This window comes from Poromitra crassiceps (assembly GCF_964638095.1).
Source record: "Poromitra crassiceps genome assembly, chromosome: 6".
Classification (NCBI taxonomy): Eukaryota; Metazoa; Chordata; class Actinopteri; order Beryciformes; family Melamphaidae; genus Poromitra; species Poromitra crassiceps.
Genome location: NC_139627.1, coordinates 27,913,973 through 27,932,328, shown reverse-complemented (window position 1 = coordinate 27,932,328; position 18,356 = coordinate 27,913,973). Strand labels below are relative to the sequence as shown.

The 18,356-nt window shown below is 42.6% G+C and overlaps 1 protein-coding gene across 4 annotated transcripts in view; it reads right to left on the bottom strand.

Annotated features, from left to right (window-relative positions):
* trappc10 (trafficking protein particle complex subunit 10) overlaps positions 1–18,356 on the bottom strand; it is a 32,531-nt gene that overhangs the window by 11,395 nt on the left and 2,780 nt on the right. Inside the window, exons 2-13 of one of the 4 annotated variants that reach the window (XM_083638355.1) lie at positions 16,289–16,370; positions 15,726–15,861; positions 12,262–12,461; positions 10,882–11,077; positions 10,641–10,752; positions 7,142–7,422; positions 6,811–6,957; positions 6,395–6,509; positions 4,131–4,207; positions 3,722–3,813; positions 2,317–2,469; positions 861–970 (exon numbers count right to left, since the gene is read on the bottom strand). In XM_083638355.1, coding sequence (XP_083494481.1) covers positions 861–970; positions 2,317–2,469; positions 3,722–3,813; positions 4,131–4,207; positions 6,395–6,509; positions 6,811–6,957; positions 7,142–7,422; positions 10,641–10,752; positions 10,882–11,077; positions 12,262–12,461; positions 15,726–15,861; positions 16,289–16,370 — 1,701 coding nt within the window. The remainder of the gene's footprint in view (positions 1–860; positions 971–2,316; positions 2,470–3,721; positions 3,814–4,130; positions 4,208–6,394; positions 6,510–6,810; positions 6,958–7,141; positions 7,423–10,640; positions 10,753–10,881; positions 11,078–12,261; positions 12,462–15,725; positions 15,862–16,288; positions 16,371–18,356) is intronic. The other 3 variants (XM_083638356.1, XM_083638357.1, XM_083638358.1) reach the window with 3 other exon arrangements.

The window sequence follows — 18,356 nt, the reverse complement described above, 5'->3', positions numbered from 1 at the left end:
GTTTCTGAATACAAGAAAAGGACTGGGGTGGGGTTCAATGTTAAGGTGTTAAATGTCCACAATAATACAACTGTCGGTTGTTGATTGATGTCTATATGCCCACCTTGGATAAAAAGCAACACATTCACACACCTTCTCTGAGGGTTGTCAAAGCCATTTTGGGAAATTTAAAGGGGAAGTTCACCCCCCAAATTACATGTAGTGCTATTTATCCATCTACGGTAGATTGTTTTGGTGTGAGCTGCCGAGTTTTGGAGATATCGGCTGTAGAGATGTCTGCCTTCTCTCAAATACAATGGAACTGGATGGCACGTGGCTTGTGGTGCTCAAAATCATCATTACTCAAGATAATCCACAGACCTGATGTTTAGTTTCATGTAGGAACTATTTTCTTTTGACCGAACTACACCTAGCAGGTGTAGCTCGGAAAATAGGTGTAGTAGGAAAGTTTGGTAACCGGGTCATGATTTCTGGAAAGAAACATTATTGTTGAGTTTTTCAAATGTATTTTTTCTGCGCTTTGAGCACCACAAGCCGAGTGTCATCCAGTTCCATACTGTAGTATTAAAGAGAAGGCACACATCTCTACAGCCAATATCTCCAAAACTCGGCAACTCACACCAAAATGATCGAGATGGATAATTAGCACTACAGGTGAGAGGAAAAATGTATGTTTGATTTGGGGGTGAACTGTCTCTTTAAGAAATCACTGACGTAGACGAGGCAGGTTCGGGGAAGGTGTAAACACCAGATAACTAAATGACAATACTTGATGATAAAAAAATAAAAACAAAAAGAAAGAGTATCAGAGGGCATAGTTTTTAAGAGGTGTGATCCTGGTGAGGAACATAATCACGTACACTTGTCTGTTGATTTGCTGGCAAAGGTCAGGATCTCCTGACAAAAGTGCTTCCTCTCCTCATTCGTCAGATTGACATCTCCAGCCAACAAGGCACTGGTCTGCAGGTAGCTACCACGGGGTGTCAAGGAAACCAAATAGCTCTTAAATGATCAATGAGATGGCACGTCAGAGCCCAACACTTCGCATCACTCTAGATGGGCCAGCCCAATAAACCCCTCAGTGGAAAGATGGTGATGCTAGACTGTCACTGCTCAAAAGACACATTTTTCATTATTTATTTTCTAACATTCATGGTGTCCAAAATTAACTCTTTGGATCTACTGCAAAGGGCTAGTAAACTCAAAAGATGATTAAACAAGAATGATTGTTTTCTTACAAAATAATGAATATACATCGTTGTCTTCATCATTTTCAAATTTTGCTGTGTGTCGCCACAGGCGTATAACGTTAAGTTTCATTTAATGTTAGTTACTGGCATTCCAATTGCCTAACCCTATTTGACACATGGCAGAATGCAATTTTGTACCCTGACCGTAAGGCATTTCTAAAGAGGGGTCTCTGTATAATTGAAGTTTTATATACTTTGCCATCAATCTAAGATATCCCTGACCCCGATACAGATTTTGATTGGGATGAAGTTTGGTGTAATATTCTGTTAGCTTCGAGAAACCCGGATCACCAGCAGATCCACTACAACTTTGTACACAGAACATATATGACACCTAGGAAGCTCTGTTCAATGAAGATTATTCCTGATCCCAATTGTAAACTATGCTCCACAGATACTGTCGGCACATTCTTCCATATGATTTGGGACTGTCCCCCAGTGTTTGAGTTCTGGGAGATGGTTGCCCACAACCTTTCTGTAATATTTGGGATTGAAGTGCCTCCATCGCCTGTCATATTGCTACTTAATTTGTCTGCCCTGGGCTTGACTCCACTTAAAAACCATGCTCTGTTAGGCGGGCTCACGGTGGCAAAACAATTGGTTGCCACACAGTGGAAACCACCCCACACTATTTCTTTTAGAGTGTGGGTTCTTATGAATCTAGACATCGTATAACTGGACTTGTCAACGGCATGTGTTCATGGGGCGAAAGAGCCCACATTGGAAATTTGGAATCTTTTTTCACAACACCTTAAAGGTCTTTTAAAGTGATTGTCATTTCTCTGTAATGCCCAGCATCTACAAATCCCCAAGGGGTGGGTGGGGGGAGGGGGGTATTTTATTTTTCTATTGTTTTGTTGTTTGTTTTGGCTGTCTTTTTCGTTGGTTTAGCTGTTTATTATTGTGTACTACTTTATTCACACATTTTGTTATTGAATGTAATATAGCACTATGCCTTTGTTATGCATCACTGCTTATTATTTCATGCTGCTATACCTTCAATAAAATAAAAATTTGATAAAAAAAAAAAAGAACATCAATCTAAGATCATTGTCGGTGTTGGTACTTTAAAGGATACTCCTCGGTTCGCCCCAGTAGTTTCTGACACTCGGCGATCTGTATCCTGGTGTTGGTGACGGGCAGACTCCACCCCTCTGATACATATGACCTCAGAGCATCCTGTAAAAATCCCTCCGCCCGCTCAGGATCCCCCTTCCTCCTGATAAACACACACACACATACATTATACAAATTCATCACCTTGACTTTTCTAAGAACATTTCTAAAAGTCAATCATCTGCTCTGCAGTCAGACAATTATAGAAGACAGACTATAGAAAAGCAGTGGGGGTATCAACAGGTTATCTGCAGGTTCAAAACTGGTATCACATCGTAATGAATGGTCAGTAGCAAAATTAGACACTGTGCTCTCGACACAAAATGGCCTCTGTGAAAAGGGTCTATAGCGTGATCCTCCCACATCCTGCCGGTGAAGCTCCCCGCTGTCACGTGAAAAGAAGCAGCTGGCAACTGCGCATGTCTCGGAGGAAGCATGGTGCTAGTCTACGGCTCTCCCCAGATCGGCAGAGGGGGTGGAGCAGCGAACGGGGCAGAATTGGGGAGAAAATGGGGGAAAATCAGAAAAAAATAAAAAAGACTGGGCGTGTATTTTTAGCAGAGAGCCACTTCTGAATTGTGCTTACCTGATTATTGCCCCTTTAATGATTCATAATTTTGAAAAATATAATTTTGGTGGGTGAGGCATCGCGGTGGCACAGTTTGGGACCTCCGTCGATGCCCTCTCACCCTATTTCTGTTGATGTTCTGTTTAACAATACTCAAGAAATAATCTTCTTAATTTTGGTGGGTCAGACTGTTGTGGTGTGCTGTCTTGCTCGTGCTTATTATATGCATCTGCCATGGTGCTTTTTCTGCCCCTACCCCCATGTCAATCAAATGCCCTCTGTATTGCTCTTGCTCTGGGGCTATATTACTTTACTATTTAGCTCAGTTTGATACTTTTTAAAGTGAGAAACATGTTTCAATGTGAGCCTCAAGTTGGGACGTTGTCGGCGGCAGCTAGCCATACTGTACATACTTAGCTTGATGAGGGGGTCCCAGGGGAGTCCTCAGCAAAATGAGTAAATTGTGTGATTTCACTATGATTTCAATGACTAGAAGTTAGCGCAAGGAGATAATGTAGTGCATATACTTGGTCATAGCTTTCACTCTCCCCTGTTATCTTCCCATCGACATTATAGCATACTTGCACTGTTCGCGTGAGCTGTGTCGACCTGACGGTCCGTCACATTTTTGGCATAGCCCTACGGCGAGCACGGTGAGGGCTTTGACGTCAGAGTTTTTTTTTACGCTTTACGCCTCAAAATTGTAGTGATTCATTTTGAGACTTTGTCAAGACGTTGAGGACCTGCAGATACCCTGACCTGAACTAGCAGCTTCTCTCTTCCTTACATGTAGAACTCGGCCAGGCTTTTCCCCACCAGTCTGGCTGACCTCAGCCTGCTGATGGCCCTGTACATCTCCATCGCAGCATGAGACAGCTCCTGATGGACGGGAGGCAGAAGGCAGTAAGTTGTGTGTGTGTGTGTGTGGGGGGGGGGGGGGGGGGGGCTGGGGCGTTATGGTGGCAAGGTAAAAAGGATGGGAGGGAGAGGAATGACTGGAGGAAATACTATGCAATTATACATCAATGCATTAATGGAAGTTTCCAGAAGATTAGATTACATTCGATGACATGAAACTTTAATGATCACTGTTGGGCAATTAGGTAAAGAGTGAAGATAATGTGTAGTAACTTGCTCTAATTCTTTCCCAAAATACAAATAAAAAAGAAGCAGTTGGCAATGAGATTTGCACTTACAAGATAGTGCCTCTCAAAGGCCTCCACAGATGATAAGGCTTCTTTCAGCTTTTTGTAAGGGCTCTGCAAACTGTTAACTGGGGAAGAAGACAAAGTAAAGTAAGGTAAGATAACACACAAAGTGTTTATTGTACTGCAAACGAGAGGCACCATTTCTTCATTAGTGAGTCAAACACAGCTGACCAAACAAGTGCTGCTTTCTGTTAAAGCGAAGTTCTACCTTGAAACACAATTCACATGTTCTCCCTATGATCTTTGGAGAGCTCTGTCTTCAACTGTAAGCACAAACAACTTGAGACAAGACTGTAGATATTTTCTTTTTTAAAGGTCAAGAGAAAACGTGCTTAGCGGCAGTGCCCTTGGAAAATAGTTTCCAACAATCCAAATCTTCATAAAAACTTGCCATTTTCAGCATGTAGCAACGAGCTAGCATATACGGTAGGTTTCTGCCGTTAGCTTGCTAGCTCGTTAGTGTTGTTGTTTTCATTACGGCGGCCAGGGACATTTACAGCGACACATAAGGAGGGAGCCGAAGCCGCTCTGATTGACATGGTCGGAGCCAATGACAGAGCTTGTAAGCGGGGAGCGGAAATCCGGCAGCGACTGAAATTGACGCCTCCAATGGGAGAGCAGCTGTAGAGCAGGGGAGGGATTATGCCAGCAGCAGCGTCTTTCCATGCAGCCAGACTCCTCTCACGGAAGGGACGGGAGGCTGGCAAGCAAGACTAGCCCTTCAGAGATAGGATGCTCATTGCTTGTGTGTATGTGTTTGTGTGACAAGTTTATTCTTACATGCACAGCTTTGCTAGATGTAAAATAAAACAGTGAATAACAAACTGAATCACTTTGTTGGCGGAGTCTGTTTTCACACACAAAGGAATTTGATCAGGTTCTTTGCTCTCAGTTTATATATAATACAACTAACAATGACGCATCATAAAGGTCCTGGAAATCGGAGACCACAGCAATCCGTTTCTCCCATTTGTCGATATGGAAAAAATATCCAATATGAAATTAAATAGAAAGTGAGATGTTACAGCGTGAAGAAAATCAAATCCCTATCGGCAAGTGGTTGCCGGTAATTTGTATAAAGTTAACCTTAGCTCAAATTGGTTTTGTGTGATGCATTATGTATGTCATGGAGGGAACTAAACCCAAACTTAGTCACACATAGCCCACATACATTACAGATACACCTCACACTGCCTTTTAAACTGTCTACTTGTCTGTCTACTCACACATTGTTTTCCTTTTTCCCTTTTTTTACACTGTTGCTTGTCTTTTCCTTAGTTATTGTGTTTGTTTATATTGTATGCTTTGTACAGATTATTATGAATATTGGTTTTATTTCTGAGGTAGAGCCCCTGTATAAGCCCATCTAGGGTTTCCTGTCTCTACCCGCACATTATCTTGTAATTTCGTTTTGTTTGATTCTGTTTTTAAACATGTGCAAATTAATAAATAGAAAGGAAAAGTGAACAAGGAGTAAAACGCTATAAAACTGGGAATGAATAGCATCATATCTGTGTCACTTCATCTTCTATTGCCATGGAGAACCATAAGTACTGGACATAATATTGTGGAGAAAGCAATGTGTTCTGTAGTAGCAATTTGAATCAAATTGCCTCCATCCATAACACACAAGGCCATAATCTCTCATGATTATGTCTGTGTGTTAAGGCAGAGGCAGCCAGAGCATAAGAATTTCATTGTATTTATACACGACAATAAAGTTGCACCTGAACTCAGAAGCCAAGAAAATATTCAACATGTTTTATACCTTTAATTCGTAAAGAATTATGGGAAATCCAAATCAAGAAAGTGGCTTGAGTCTGCAGCGGAGCAGCCTCCATCAGAGGGAGGACATTCGAGGGGGAGTGAACATAGATTAATAGATTAACCATTAATGATGGTTCCATTCCATTTAGGTATTCCAGTGCCAGGGCCATCATAAATGTTATTGGTTACACCTGCTTTACCACCTCAAAACTTTTGCTGTTCAAAGGGCCTATTGATAAACTGGCGAAAGAATGTGGTCAACTGTATTTATGTCACCAATATATAGGGACATAATATCTGCATTCCAACACTTGTTAATGTACTTTCTGTCTGAAAGTGTGTGGTAATTCCCCGCCTAGGAAATATTGTAGTTTTCTGTTTATTATTAAATTTTCCATTCTATTACTGTATGTTTCAAGTACTTTTCAAGTGCTTTGCTGCAGGGCCTGAATCCCACTAGTCAGCGCTGTCTGTGTGTGTCTTACCAGTCTCAGGCCTCTCATCCCCAAGGCCAGCAAGCAGATCCACAGTCCTGTTCAGGTCCTCAGAGGTTGGCCCCTTGTCTGACACCAGACCACAAAGCTCCCCCAGAGACTTCAGCTGAACAAATATGAAGGAGTACTGTACATGTCAAAACACTTTGGAGAAATATTTTGCAGAAAAACGTTACATGACAGCTACTACTTACTATATATATAGACGAGGAAGAACAGTCTGCTCGAAACGTTACCACCGGTGCAATAAAAACTTCACTGTAGCCCTTGCATTTATGTTTTATTGTTCCAGAATCTAAATTTTTTCAAGATGTTTCAAAATAGCATATCGCCCATGGCAAATACCAGTTGAGGAGGTGACTCGAGTGAGTAAAGTTAAAGCTACATAACATAGGATCTTCTATTACCTTGTCAGTTGCGTAAGCCCAGAGCCCAACGGTATGGGAGCAGTTGGCAGCAAGCTGGGCCTGGTCACAGCAGCCCTCGATCCTGTGGAGAACCTCCAGGCAGCTGAGGAACACCCAGCAGTCCAGCGCCCCCTCCAGGACCGACACCTGAACACCACCAAACAATAACATGTTAGAATAGACAGCATATCTATTTAGGCTGTGATCACACATGTGCATATCATAGCAGCCTGGAGTATTGGCCTTAGAAGAGGTCTGCTCTCTCCGAGTGCGCTTCTAGTTTTCTTCACAAAACTATGCTAAGACTTAACACCAGTGTGATTGGGTTCACCTCTAGCAGGCGTAGCTCCTGGACACAGTTGTGGAGCAGCTCCAGGGCTCTCTGTGTGACCTCCCAAGGCCTCTGGAGGAAGATGAGCAGGGTACATTGGCGAGAGAATAGGTAGCTCCTGAGATCCAGTAGGCTGGCCTCCCCACGCTGGATCCCATCCCTCTTCTCCATGTCGATGGGCCGCCGAAGCAACAAGCCGCTCCAGCTGCGCACGGGGGCGCAGAATGAGCCCAGCCAGTTAGCTCCGTCTATGGGGGGACACATACCAGTCAGACTGGTACCTTATAAACAAGGAGATAACTTTAGATTCCATAGTAAGGATCTACCATTTAAGGCATTTTCATAGTTTCTTTTTCCTATACTAGTCGTCTATTATAGGCCTATAATAGTATATGTCCCTAACTGACTGACTGACTTGACTCCCCATTGGTGAAACACGCATGTGTGACTTTCGTATGCACAGGCTCACTGTGGCGCACTGCCAAAATATCGCCATGGCTGCCCGGTCAATGTATAAAAATGTATCTAAACCAATCTCTAACCCGCCTAATATGTAGATATCACGTCATAAGTGTAATTTCGCAGTGAGCCTCCTGTTATGGAAAACAAAGTGAAACATAAAAAAATGTGCTCCAAATTCCCATGGAATTTGTAAACAGTAATACGTCTTAAATGGAGATGTGTAAAACTGCTAAACTGAGTGCAGTGCAAAGACTGTCGTTACCCCTGTTTACTATTGGATTTCACTGGACCAGTAATTAATCATATTGAAATTATTTGCATCCCATATCCATATGTGTAGACTCAATCACAAAACAACTTATGTGCATGGCCAAAGGCAACTGAACAAGAAAAGAAAATGGCCAGCACTCTCAATGTCCTTTTTGTCTTTTAAATAACTCTGGGTCAGATCGCAACGTAGCCTTCATCAGCGTTAAAGGTTAATTTTGTTGTTTTTTTCAACCTGGACCCTATTTTCCACACTGTATGTGTCTAAGGGACTCATCGTGACATAATCTTTTCAAATTGGTTGAGTACTCACTGAGATAGCCTTGTTTACAGCTCGAGCAATATCGTCAGTGTAACCTAGTTGGGCAATTGCGCACCGTCATTCCACGTTCGCTAAAACTGGTTGTTTTGCTGCTGGGAGACACAAACTGTCATTATAGTGTCTGGCAAGATGGAAACGACTCTATACATGAATATTATTCTCCGGGGTTTACTGTCAGACAGGGAAATGGACATATGAACAGGCGAGGAGAGAGAGATAGAGAAGCAGAATTGTCTCCAGCACCGCGCTGTTGATATGAAAGGGGGAATCCTCCGTGTTGACACAGCACAAGCTTCCCTGCCCCTCTGTCTGCTCTGCTCCTCTCTCTCTCTCTCTCCTCGCCTGTTCACGCCCATTTTCTCTGTCTGACAGACAGTAAACCCCAGAGAATAATATTCATGTATAGAGTCGTTTCCATGTTGCCAGACACTATAATGACAGTTTGAGTCTCCCAGCGGCAAAACAAGCAGTTTTAGCCAACGTGGAATGACGGCGCGCAATTGCCCGACTGGGTTACACTGACGATATTGCTCGAGCTGTAAATAAGGCTATCTCGGTAAGTACTCAACCAATTTGAAAAAATTCTGTCACGATGAGTCCCTTAAAAAATAGGGTCCAGGTTGAAAAAAAACTAAATTATCCTTGAACGTGCGCATTTCAGCAAGCAGCCTTCATCAGCGTTGTCTTGAGATCTGACCCAGTGTTATTAAAGACAAAAAGGACATTGAGAGTGCTGGCCATTTTCTTTTCTTAGATTCAGAGCACTCCAGTCCAGTGTCCATGCCACAGCTTAAGCTGCCGATACAGTAGACCAGGGCTATTCAACTAAATTGTTCAGGGGGCCACATTGTCAGAAACCTAAGGGACCGGGGGCCGGACCGTTCCCCGAGCCATTATATGTACACTTGACACAATGCGCCACCACATTTTCGCAGCCGCGCTGGAACTATTACTACGTAGGGGGTGCTGTAAGGAATGGAATCTCGACGCTGCCCGCAAGGGCACTACAATGCACTACAATGTTACAGCACTGTAACATTGTAGTGCAGCAAGAAAGGAAAACTACTGTAAACATTTGAACCATATTTCTTGTTTAGAACCTATAGCTAGCAACATCACACATCTCCTGAAACACCATTTATAATGCATCTTTCTTGATTAGCTACATCACATCGCCATCTCCTGAAAAACATTAATATTGCACCTTTCTTGTGGCTACATCACAGCATCTACTGAAAAACATTTATAGTGGATCTGACTTGTTTAGTTCACTTTAGATTCACATCACATCTGAAAAACAACCAGTCGAGTGTAATAAGTAAATGAGGTTTAATTGTAGGGGGGGGGGGGGGGGGGGGACTCATTCGCGGGCCTGTCGGACTTGATTGGCGGGCCGGATTTGGCCCGTGGGCCGCCAGTTGAATAGCACTGCACTAGACAACTTGTATATCTTGTAGTGTAAATTAGACATTAGGTCACAGGGCATTGAAGTAGTCTGGAAATGTTAGCCTGTGTTTTACTGACTTTCAACAGGAAGGAAGTATCTTCTGAAACCTACATGAAAGGAGGGTCCAGTACCATTTATGTAGCGATGCACCGATACCACTTTTTTGCAGAATGAGTACGAGTGAACCGAGTACCGATGCGAGTACTTAATTAGGGGTCGACAGGGAATTTCTTTTGCCTTTAAGCATGTTTAATTAAAAGAGAACTTTTCAACATTATGGGTTTTAGTGATTTTCTTTATTTATATTTTACAAGATTACATTTGAACACATCATTTTTACTGAATGGACCTTGAATACACCATCAACTTTACTGAGTCTGGACCTTGAATGCACCACGGCTGTTGTGTTAGTGGGGAAATCTACTTTTAGATGGGGGTTTACGTTAATGTTACTGTAAAGGCAGTATAGATTACAAGGCACATGTAGCCTACTGCAACTATCTGGTAAGCCTTTGCTTGTTCCACAACACAATGTAAGTTGAAGAGAAAGTTGTGTTAGCTTGTTACAGGCTAATGGCTAACTGTAAGCTAGTGTAGAGAGTGAATGGGCGAGCGAGGGAGAGTGAGCTGCGGTGTTGCTGCAGGCTGCAGCTGATACTGACCTCTGATCTGACCTGCTTTTTATTTCTCCTCACAAAGCGCTCCAGGCAGGCAGAGCTTCTCCATGCAAAACAGGCTGCTATAATGAACACCCAAGCTTCTCTGCAGTGCTGTGAGCCTGTTGCTGCTTTCAGGTTAACGTCACGTAAAGTGGTATTGGGCACGCAGCCGTGTTAATATCAGGTGAGTATGAGTACGGTAAATTAGGCCAGTATCGGATATCGGTGCATCCCTACATTTATTACCATACCTACTACTAGCTTACATTTTTCTACACCAATCCCAAATCGGGTGTTGGTTTCAGAATGAGTGAAACAGTATGTTGGGTGTTGGTTGAGTACCTCCAGCTCCGAAGTTGAGGACGTACTGGGTAAAGAGAGCATCCAGCTCGTCATACTGGACCAAGGCATCCTCAAACTGCTGCAACATCTCAAACACAAAGGCCAGCTCCTCCTGCACACACACAAACACACAAACTGTGACATAACAGCAAAGAAATCTGGCAACACTAAGTTCCACCTCTTTCTCTACACAAGATCCTTAGAAAAACTAAGCCCACACATCAATTGTCTTTCCATGCACCTGAACCATGAAGTATTCACAGAAGCTCCAGCCAGGCTGTGTGCGCTTCTCTCTGAGTGTACGCATGTCGTCCTCAAAGCGGCCCAGGTTCTTGGTGAAGGACATGAGGAGGAGGGTTCGCAGCTTGAGCAGGAACGAACTCCATGACTCCTGAGATCTAGACGAGTCCTTCAGAGGATCCGACAGCACCACACACCTGTTCAGAGAGCAGGGTATATGCAGGAATCCTGAAGTTAAATTCAATACCTTTTAAGACCTTTTTAAGACCTTGGTAATATATTTTAAGACCTCAACGCCCCTTCCGTCACATCGGAGATAGGGGTGTAAATCACAAGTTTTCAAAACATTGAAAAAATTAGCTACAAAATGTTATACCTCATCAAATGGTGATTAACACCTTTGAATACTTTTTAAGGGCCTTAATTTTCCCAAAATTGATTGATCAACTTTTAATACTTTTCAAGACCCCGCGGATACCCTGAGAGAGGCAACAACCTTTATTCATCCATATGAAATGATGATATGAAAATTTCATGTCACGATTATCTTGTCCAAAATAATTGTGATTAACAATATTATCCCCATAATCATCAAAATATTCTTAAAACTCTTAATATGGGACTAAAACATACTGGAACCCACCTGAACTTACATTTAGTTAAGAAAATATTTTTATTGCATCATAGGGCCATAGAATGTATACAAATAATGGACGTAGCCACCGTGACATCACCCATTGGTTGCGATTATTTTTATTATTCAAATTTTCATTATTCACTTTTGCAAATGTCAATTCAAATTAAATCCGGAAATCAATGGGAAGTAATACGTTAGTGAGCTAGACAGCTTTTTCAAGTAGAGCTGCAATGATGAGTCAATTATTTGATCGACAAAAACATTATCGTCAACTGTTTTTCTAATCATTTAAGACACATTTTTAAGAAAAGAAAAAAAATCAAATGTAAATGTGAGTATTTTCTGGCTTTAGTCTTCTATGACATTAAAGTGATCATGTTTGGGTTGTGGACTGTAGGTCAGGGCAAAAGAAGACATTTGATGATCTTGGGCTTTTGGGTAGCTACCGGATCCCAGGAAAGAAGTCTGGCTGCTATGTTTAAAAGAAAATAAAAAATCACTCGGTCGTGTTTCCACCTCCAGAGTTTACCGCTGCTGCTAACGTTGCGTTGTGTTTTCAGCCTGAACCGCAACTGCATAATGTCATCAGATTCCTCGATTAATCATTACAATACTCGATTACTAAAATAATCGATAGCTGCAGGCAGCCCTATTTTCAAGTCGCTTTTGGGTATTCAGTGCTAAATGTGCAAAAAAAGATGCTACGGCCTAAAACCATCGTCCATGCAAGCGGTGTGTCCTCACCTGTCATTCTGCTTGTTGCAGAAGTCGTTGCGGATCTTGTCCACAATAGAGGAGCGCGGCAGGATGTTGGTCTTGTTCTTCTTCTTGGCATCATTGGTCTCCACAACGACAATGACCCAGTCTGCTGAGCCGTGGCCCCGCAGGCTGTTCTGCCAGCGCATCATGTCCTCCTTCACCGAGCCCTTATACGCCTCTGTGTCCTACAAATATGGTAAGGATATTTATTATTCATTCTGGAAAATGTGGGAACAATTTCCTGGTCTTAAAATAATGGGAAAATTGTACACAGAGACATTAAAAAAAGGCATCCACGAGATCGTCTAACTCTGGGTAAGTAAAATTATTATTATTATATCAAATACCATTTCAATCATGAGAGGCCAGTCGGTAAGATTTAACAAGCGGCTTTATTTAGCAAAAGGCAAGCATGGCAACTACTTTGGCATATGACTCCCTTGTCAGGTGGCGCTCCTCTTGAGGTGAGAGGAGGGCATCTGAACAGGCTAGGATAGAGAATCCCCCCCGTGGGGAATTCTTTGGGAGTCAAGACTCGTTGGTGGTGGACTGGGGAGGTGGGTGGGGCGAAATGACAGCTTCAGAGGGGATGATGAACAGCCGTGATGCCAGCTGCTGCTATGATCCAGCCAGAGAGGGAGGTGACGTAGAACCCTCGCTATGTACTAGGATGAACTGACGTCATAACTGATGTCATACTTAAACTTGACTGACGTCACGGGCTGATCAGGTTATGCAAATATGGCAGCCTTCTGATTGAAATTTGGTATGAAACCTCACTACTTTTACTTCCTGGGAATTATATTTCTTGACATACCAATTAGCATACATAAACATTCCAACCAATAATAAAATTTTTGGGGTGTTCAGCCCCAGCACAACAGTTGTCTTGGTGTCTGGGATGTATTCATTTTGAAGAATCAGAATTTGTGACAGATCAAGGTTATGTCATTGTTGTGAATCAAGGTTTTAACAGCACCTCCCTATGTTATGTCCCACCCCAACATGCTGTTTCAGCCAGAAATACATTGAATTGCAGAAGCAAGAGACCAGCAAAATGCTGTTTCATTGTGACTTTGAGTCTCCATCCATAAATTAAGAATATATCTCATGATACATGTAAGTATTCTATACCCTAAGTCTAGGTAAAAGACCCATTCTCATCTTTTTTAGCAAGGAAGACAAATTTCAACCTAATGAAGAAAGTGTTTTCCAAATGTTTCACATCATAGCTCCTGTAGCAAATCAGCCCCAATGAAGCAAAGGGGTTGAATACTTGTGCAAAATGTCTTTGCTAATTTAATTGTACACATTCACATACACTTCTTTCATTTAGCTTTCTCTTTGACAGAATGAAAGAAATGCCAAATAAAAGTTAATAGCACAGTCAAGGGGTCGAATATTTTTTGCAAGGCACTGTATATCCCCGACAGGGACTTGATTTAGATACAGTGAGAAGTTTATACGACCTGTGAAATCACAGCAGCTCTCCAGTTACTGCTCAAACTCACAGCATCAAATTACTGTAAAAACTACTCCCACAAAATACTAGACCAGAGCAAAACATCAGTTGCCATTCAATATGCACAGCTATTCATATTTCGGAATCTTGAATCTTGAATGCCTCAGATTTAATGGATGTTTTGCATGCATTCTGTAGATGTAGATGGCTGACAAGTAGTAGTAGTAGTACTAGACAAGTAGTTGTGAGTAACTATCCCAAACCAAATCAACAACAAACCAAAAACCAACCAACAGAAAAGCCTCCGATCATTGAGCAGGCCCACTTCTCCCACACCCACAAATGCCACGGCAGTTGGGAAATGTTATCCATGTAGGTCACGAGTTGTGACAGACAGCACTTCCTTAAACTAAATGGCTTCCCATGCCAAACCTACTATATCAGTGCCTACACCAGCTTCCTGCTGGCCTTCCTGTTCTACTCCCATCTGCCTTCTCCTACTTCTCTAACAGAGCAGAAGTGCTGCTCAGGCACTTTAGGTTGTTAGGTTGTAGATGAAATAAGTAAGGCATGCATGTACTGCTGTTGTTGTCGCTAATAATACCCCTTTGAACGGAACTTGAAATTCTGAATAACCATTTTTTGAATGTTCTTTGGTTAATCACGATCAAGCTTAAGTAAAATTATTATCAGTATAGTTAAGAAGATGCACTCATCTCATGTAGGCATTCTTTTGGGGAATAAAGTGTTATATACTTCAACTGTGCACAAGAGGGAATGGTATAGCCTATCAGAGGTTCCCAAACTTTTCAGACCATGTACCACATGCACCAAACCACATTTCTCAAGTACCACTTACCACTGTGGCTACAAACTGTTTTTTCTCTCCATAAAACAAAATCACTGATTTAACCATACAATAGGCATCAGAATGGCTAAATACTAATAGGCTACTGTTGCAAGTCAGACCGCAAATAACCAACACATAAACAGATAAACATCTTATTTGCTGATAGGCTGATGGCAGTCAGCGAGGCTCTTGAGTACCACCAGGTGGAGCCTCGTGGACCACCAGTGGTCCCCGGACCACAGTTTTGGAATCACTGGCCTAGATGACTTGAGAATATTTTCCCTAAGGCTCAAGCACTAGAAATCCACTGAGATTGGAATGAAATAGAATGAGTGAGTGCCAGTTCAGTATGGTAGCACTTCCATCAAAAGGATTTGACACAAAATGACTATACTGTGATGGCAGTGAGTGTATCTACAAATACAACACCTGCAGTGATAGTGGTGTGTTGTATATTTTTGGTCGGGAAAGTTCTAGTGATGGACCCTCATTTATTTCTCATTTGTCTTCCTCCTATTCTTCTAAGTCATCTTCTTCCTCTTGCTCCTCAAAATGCCCAGCCCAACTCACCACCCACTGCGGAGCAGCTATCATTTCATTTATGTAATGAGATACACTCAGATAAAACTTTTGCATCCCTGAGAGGGCAGCCATTTTGGAGCGTGCATCTTTGGACCCCTGTATCTCTTTGAATACCATGTCCAATATTCTGTTTTATTAATTTGAATAGACAAAGAATGTGTCAAAATAGTATGAGGACGATTTGAGACATCAATCTGTAAAACTCATCATTTATGTCATTCATGGGAACTTCATACTTCTATAAGTCTTCATGCATAATTACATTGTCTGCTGGGCGATATAGACAAAAAAAATCATATCTCTGTAGAAATATCTTGATATTGATATTGGGACAATATTGTAGGGATGACTATTGGTGCTTTCACTAAATATTTACACAGAGATTTTTGATAAATAATCATCACTAATGTGGACATAATGACTAAGTGGGTAAAGACAAATAATAGAACAGCTAGAACAGTCTGGTAAGTTTAGAAAATTACTATAATGTACGGTACTAATGTAGCCTGTAAAACCAGGAAATGTGAACACACACAGAACTTTAAAGCTACTCACACAGCAATCAGTCCAGTAGATGTGGAGGAAGGGGAAGGTGAGAAGAGCTTTGTTGCCCTCTTTGGGGAGGAGCTCCTCTTTAAATTGGACAAAATTAGCCTCGAGGTGAATCATTTTTGGCGCCCGGCCATAAGTCCTGTGGATGAAAGAAAGTAGTCTCTTATTATACAAGCAAATACATGGTGCTTAAGATGTGATGGGTATGATCCTTTACTGCCCTATAGCACAAAATGACCACGAGGATACCTCTGTGGGGGTTGACAGGATTGTAGCCTTGAAATGCTACAAACATCTGATGTCGTCTAATATGATATCTCTATTAATATAATAAATCATCACAGAAGGCAAAGTGGCTCTGGTCTCTAAACACAGTTGTACTGTACAGTTCTTATTACTTCAGAATGAAATGTTCTTCTTGTTCATATCAGGATCCTGACTCCATTATTCCTAGGCTTCAAAACGCGAGTCCAAAAACCAACGGGTGACATGGCGGTAGCTACGTCCATAGTATTGATGGTGATTGACATGATTTAGCCGTACAGTACACAGTACTCACTACTCACCTCCTCCATTCCATTGGCTCCCTGGGAAGCTGTTGGGCCAGTGGGGTATAGAGAGACGTGAACAAGCCCTGGTCTCCAGCACCTGTGAGAAAAGGGCAATGGTGAGAGGCAAGAGAAGATCAGTAAGTGCGTGACACGTACTGTAGAAAGCCATGTCAACTTCAGTAGTAGAAATTGTCTTCAGATATTGGAATGAAGCAGTCACATGTAACAAAGAGTAACAGCAAGAACTTATGACCTTGGCACAAAGGTGAGTCTGTAATGGTCTCAGCGGTCCCTTGCCCGATAAGGAGGGGATATACAGTGTGTTCAGCAGAGGTGCCTCTGATGGCAAACATTTGGGGCAAATGTACAGTAGGGCTGTATGATATGGTTTTATTTATTGTCATTGTGATATGAAGGCATGCAATAAACACATCCGCAAGGACATATCATGTCAATAATGTTGTGCGCATTAACATGTAACATGTTAGTGATGCCTGGTCAGACCGTACTCCACTTGTCAAGTCGAAAAACACACACAGATAAAATTCCAAGAATGATGAAATACTCTGAAAAACGTACGTCCTGTTGTAACATTAGATTGCGTAGTATTCATGGGTCTGGATGTTACAGCCAGATTTTGGTGGCTCGTCGTTAGTCTAAACTCCCAACCGCCCCCACGGTCAAAATCTTATTACCGCGTTTCTTATTGCTATTAGAGAAGTGAGCATGAAATCAGCTTGAGATGATCAGATTCTAACATGGTTAAAACCATCCTGATCAAGCAACCTCACATTCAGTCTGGACTTCCAGCCACCCACGTTGGTTTCCTGAAATTACAAAGTAACCAGGCCAATCAGGGACGGTGTCGTAGTTGATGATTTAACCGGGCGAATCAGACTCCGCTGGCAAAACACCAATGGCATCTCCCAAAGCAACGAGCAGTAACGTTAACGTTCAGCCGGAACACACATCTTGCGTGTGCTGTGCGTCTGCGTGGCGTCTGCGTGTCATTTTCATTTCGGCGCCCATGTTAACAGGTTACAGCAGCCACACCACCGGCATCAGACGCGCGTCTCAAGCACGTGTCTTGCGAGCGTGAGACGCGCGTCATCTAGAGAATAGAAGCGAAGCCTATTTTTTCCTTTTACAGCGCGCGTGTCTCTAGCGTGTCTCTACACAAATAGACACAAAAAGACATTAAAATGATAGTTTACAGGGGCAGCCACAGCCAATCAAGGCTCGTTTTGATTTGAGACGAGAGGATGAGCTGAGCTCACAGCTGCAGTTCTCCTGCCCTCTGAAAACCACAACGTGGCTTCGTTCCTCCCCTCCCCACCACACACACACAGACACACACACACACACACAAATCATACTGCCTCGATTCTGAAGTGAGCCCAAGCGATCTTCAGTTAAAATCATCATTGTATTGTTTATAGCAAATTTAATAAAAGGTAAACTCTATAGGAAGATAGTTGGCAGACAGGCAGCAGCTGCACGCACCAGCCACGCTGCCTGTGTGGATGCCGCGGGCGTGCCCGCCGCAGCAAGCACGCCACGCACACGCACACGCCATGCACACGCAAGATGTGTGTCCCGGCCGTTAGTAAACACAGCCGTAAGTGGAGTTACTGGAGAAATAGACTCAGTAACAACAATTAAACTAGAACAGAAGGAGTTTGTCTATCAAGGAAAGTAATCCCGCCACACTGAAATCGATGTGGCCGGCTGGAAGTCCAGACTGGATCTACTGTAAACAGAATGTGAGGTCACGTGATCAGGATGTGAGGTCATGTGATCAGGATGCTCTTACGCTTAGTTCACACAGAGAACCTATGCCTTGCCTTGCCTCAACCCACACCTACGCCTGCAGACCTTGAGCTGGGCGTGAACCTATTACACGCTTTTGCGATCACACTGGACGCCTATTCCACGCTGAACCTGAGCCCAGTCACAAGCGCCTCTCCTCTCTCCCGACTGTATTTTTTCACGTGTGGTCCCGAATTATCATGGGTAGGGTTAGGGTAGGTAAAATAAATCTGATATATTTAATGTTCTATTGATGCTGGATATGTATAACCAG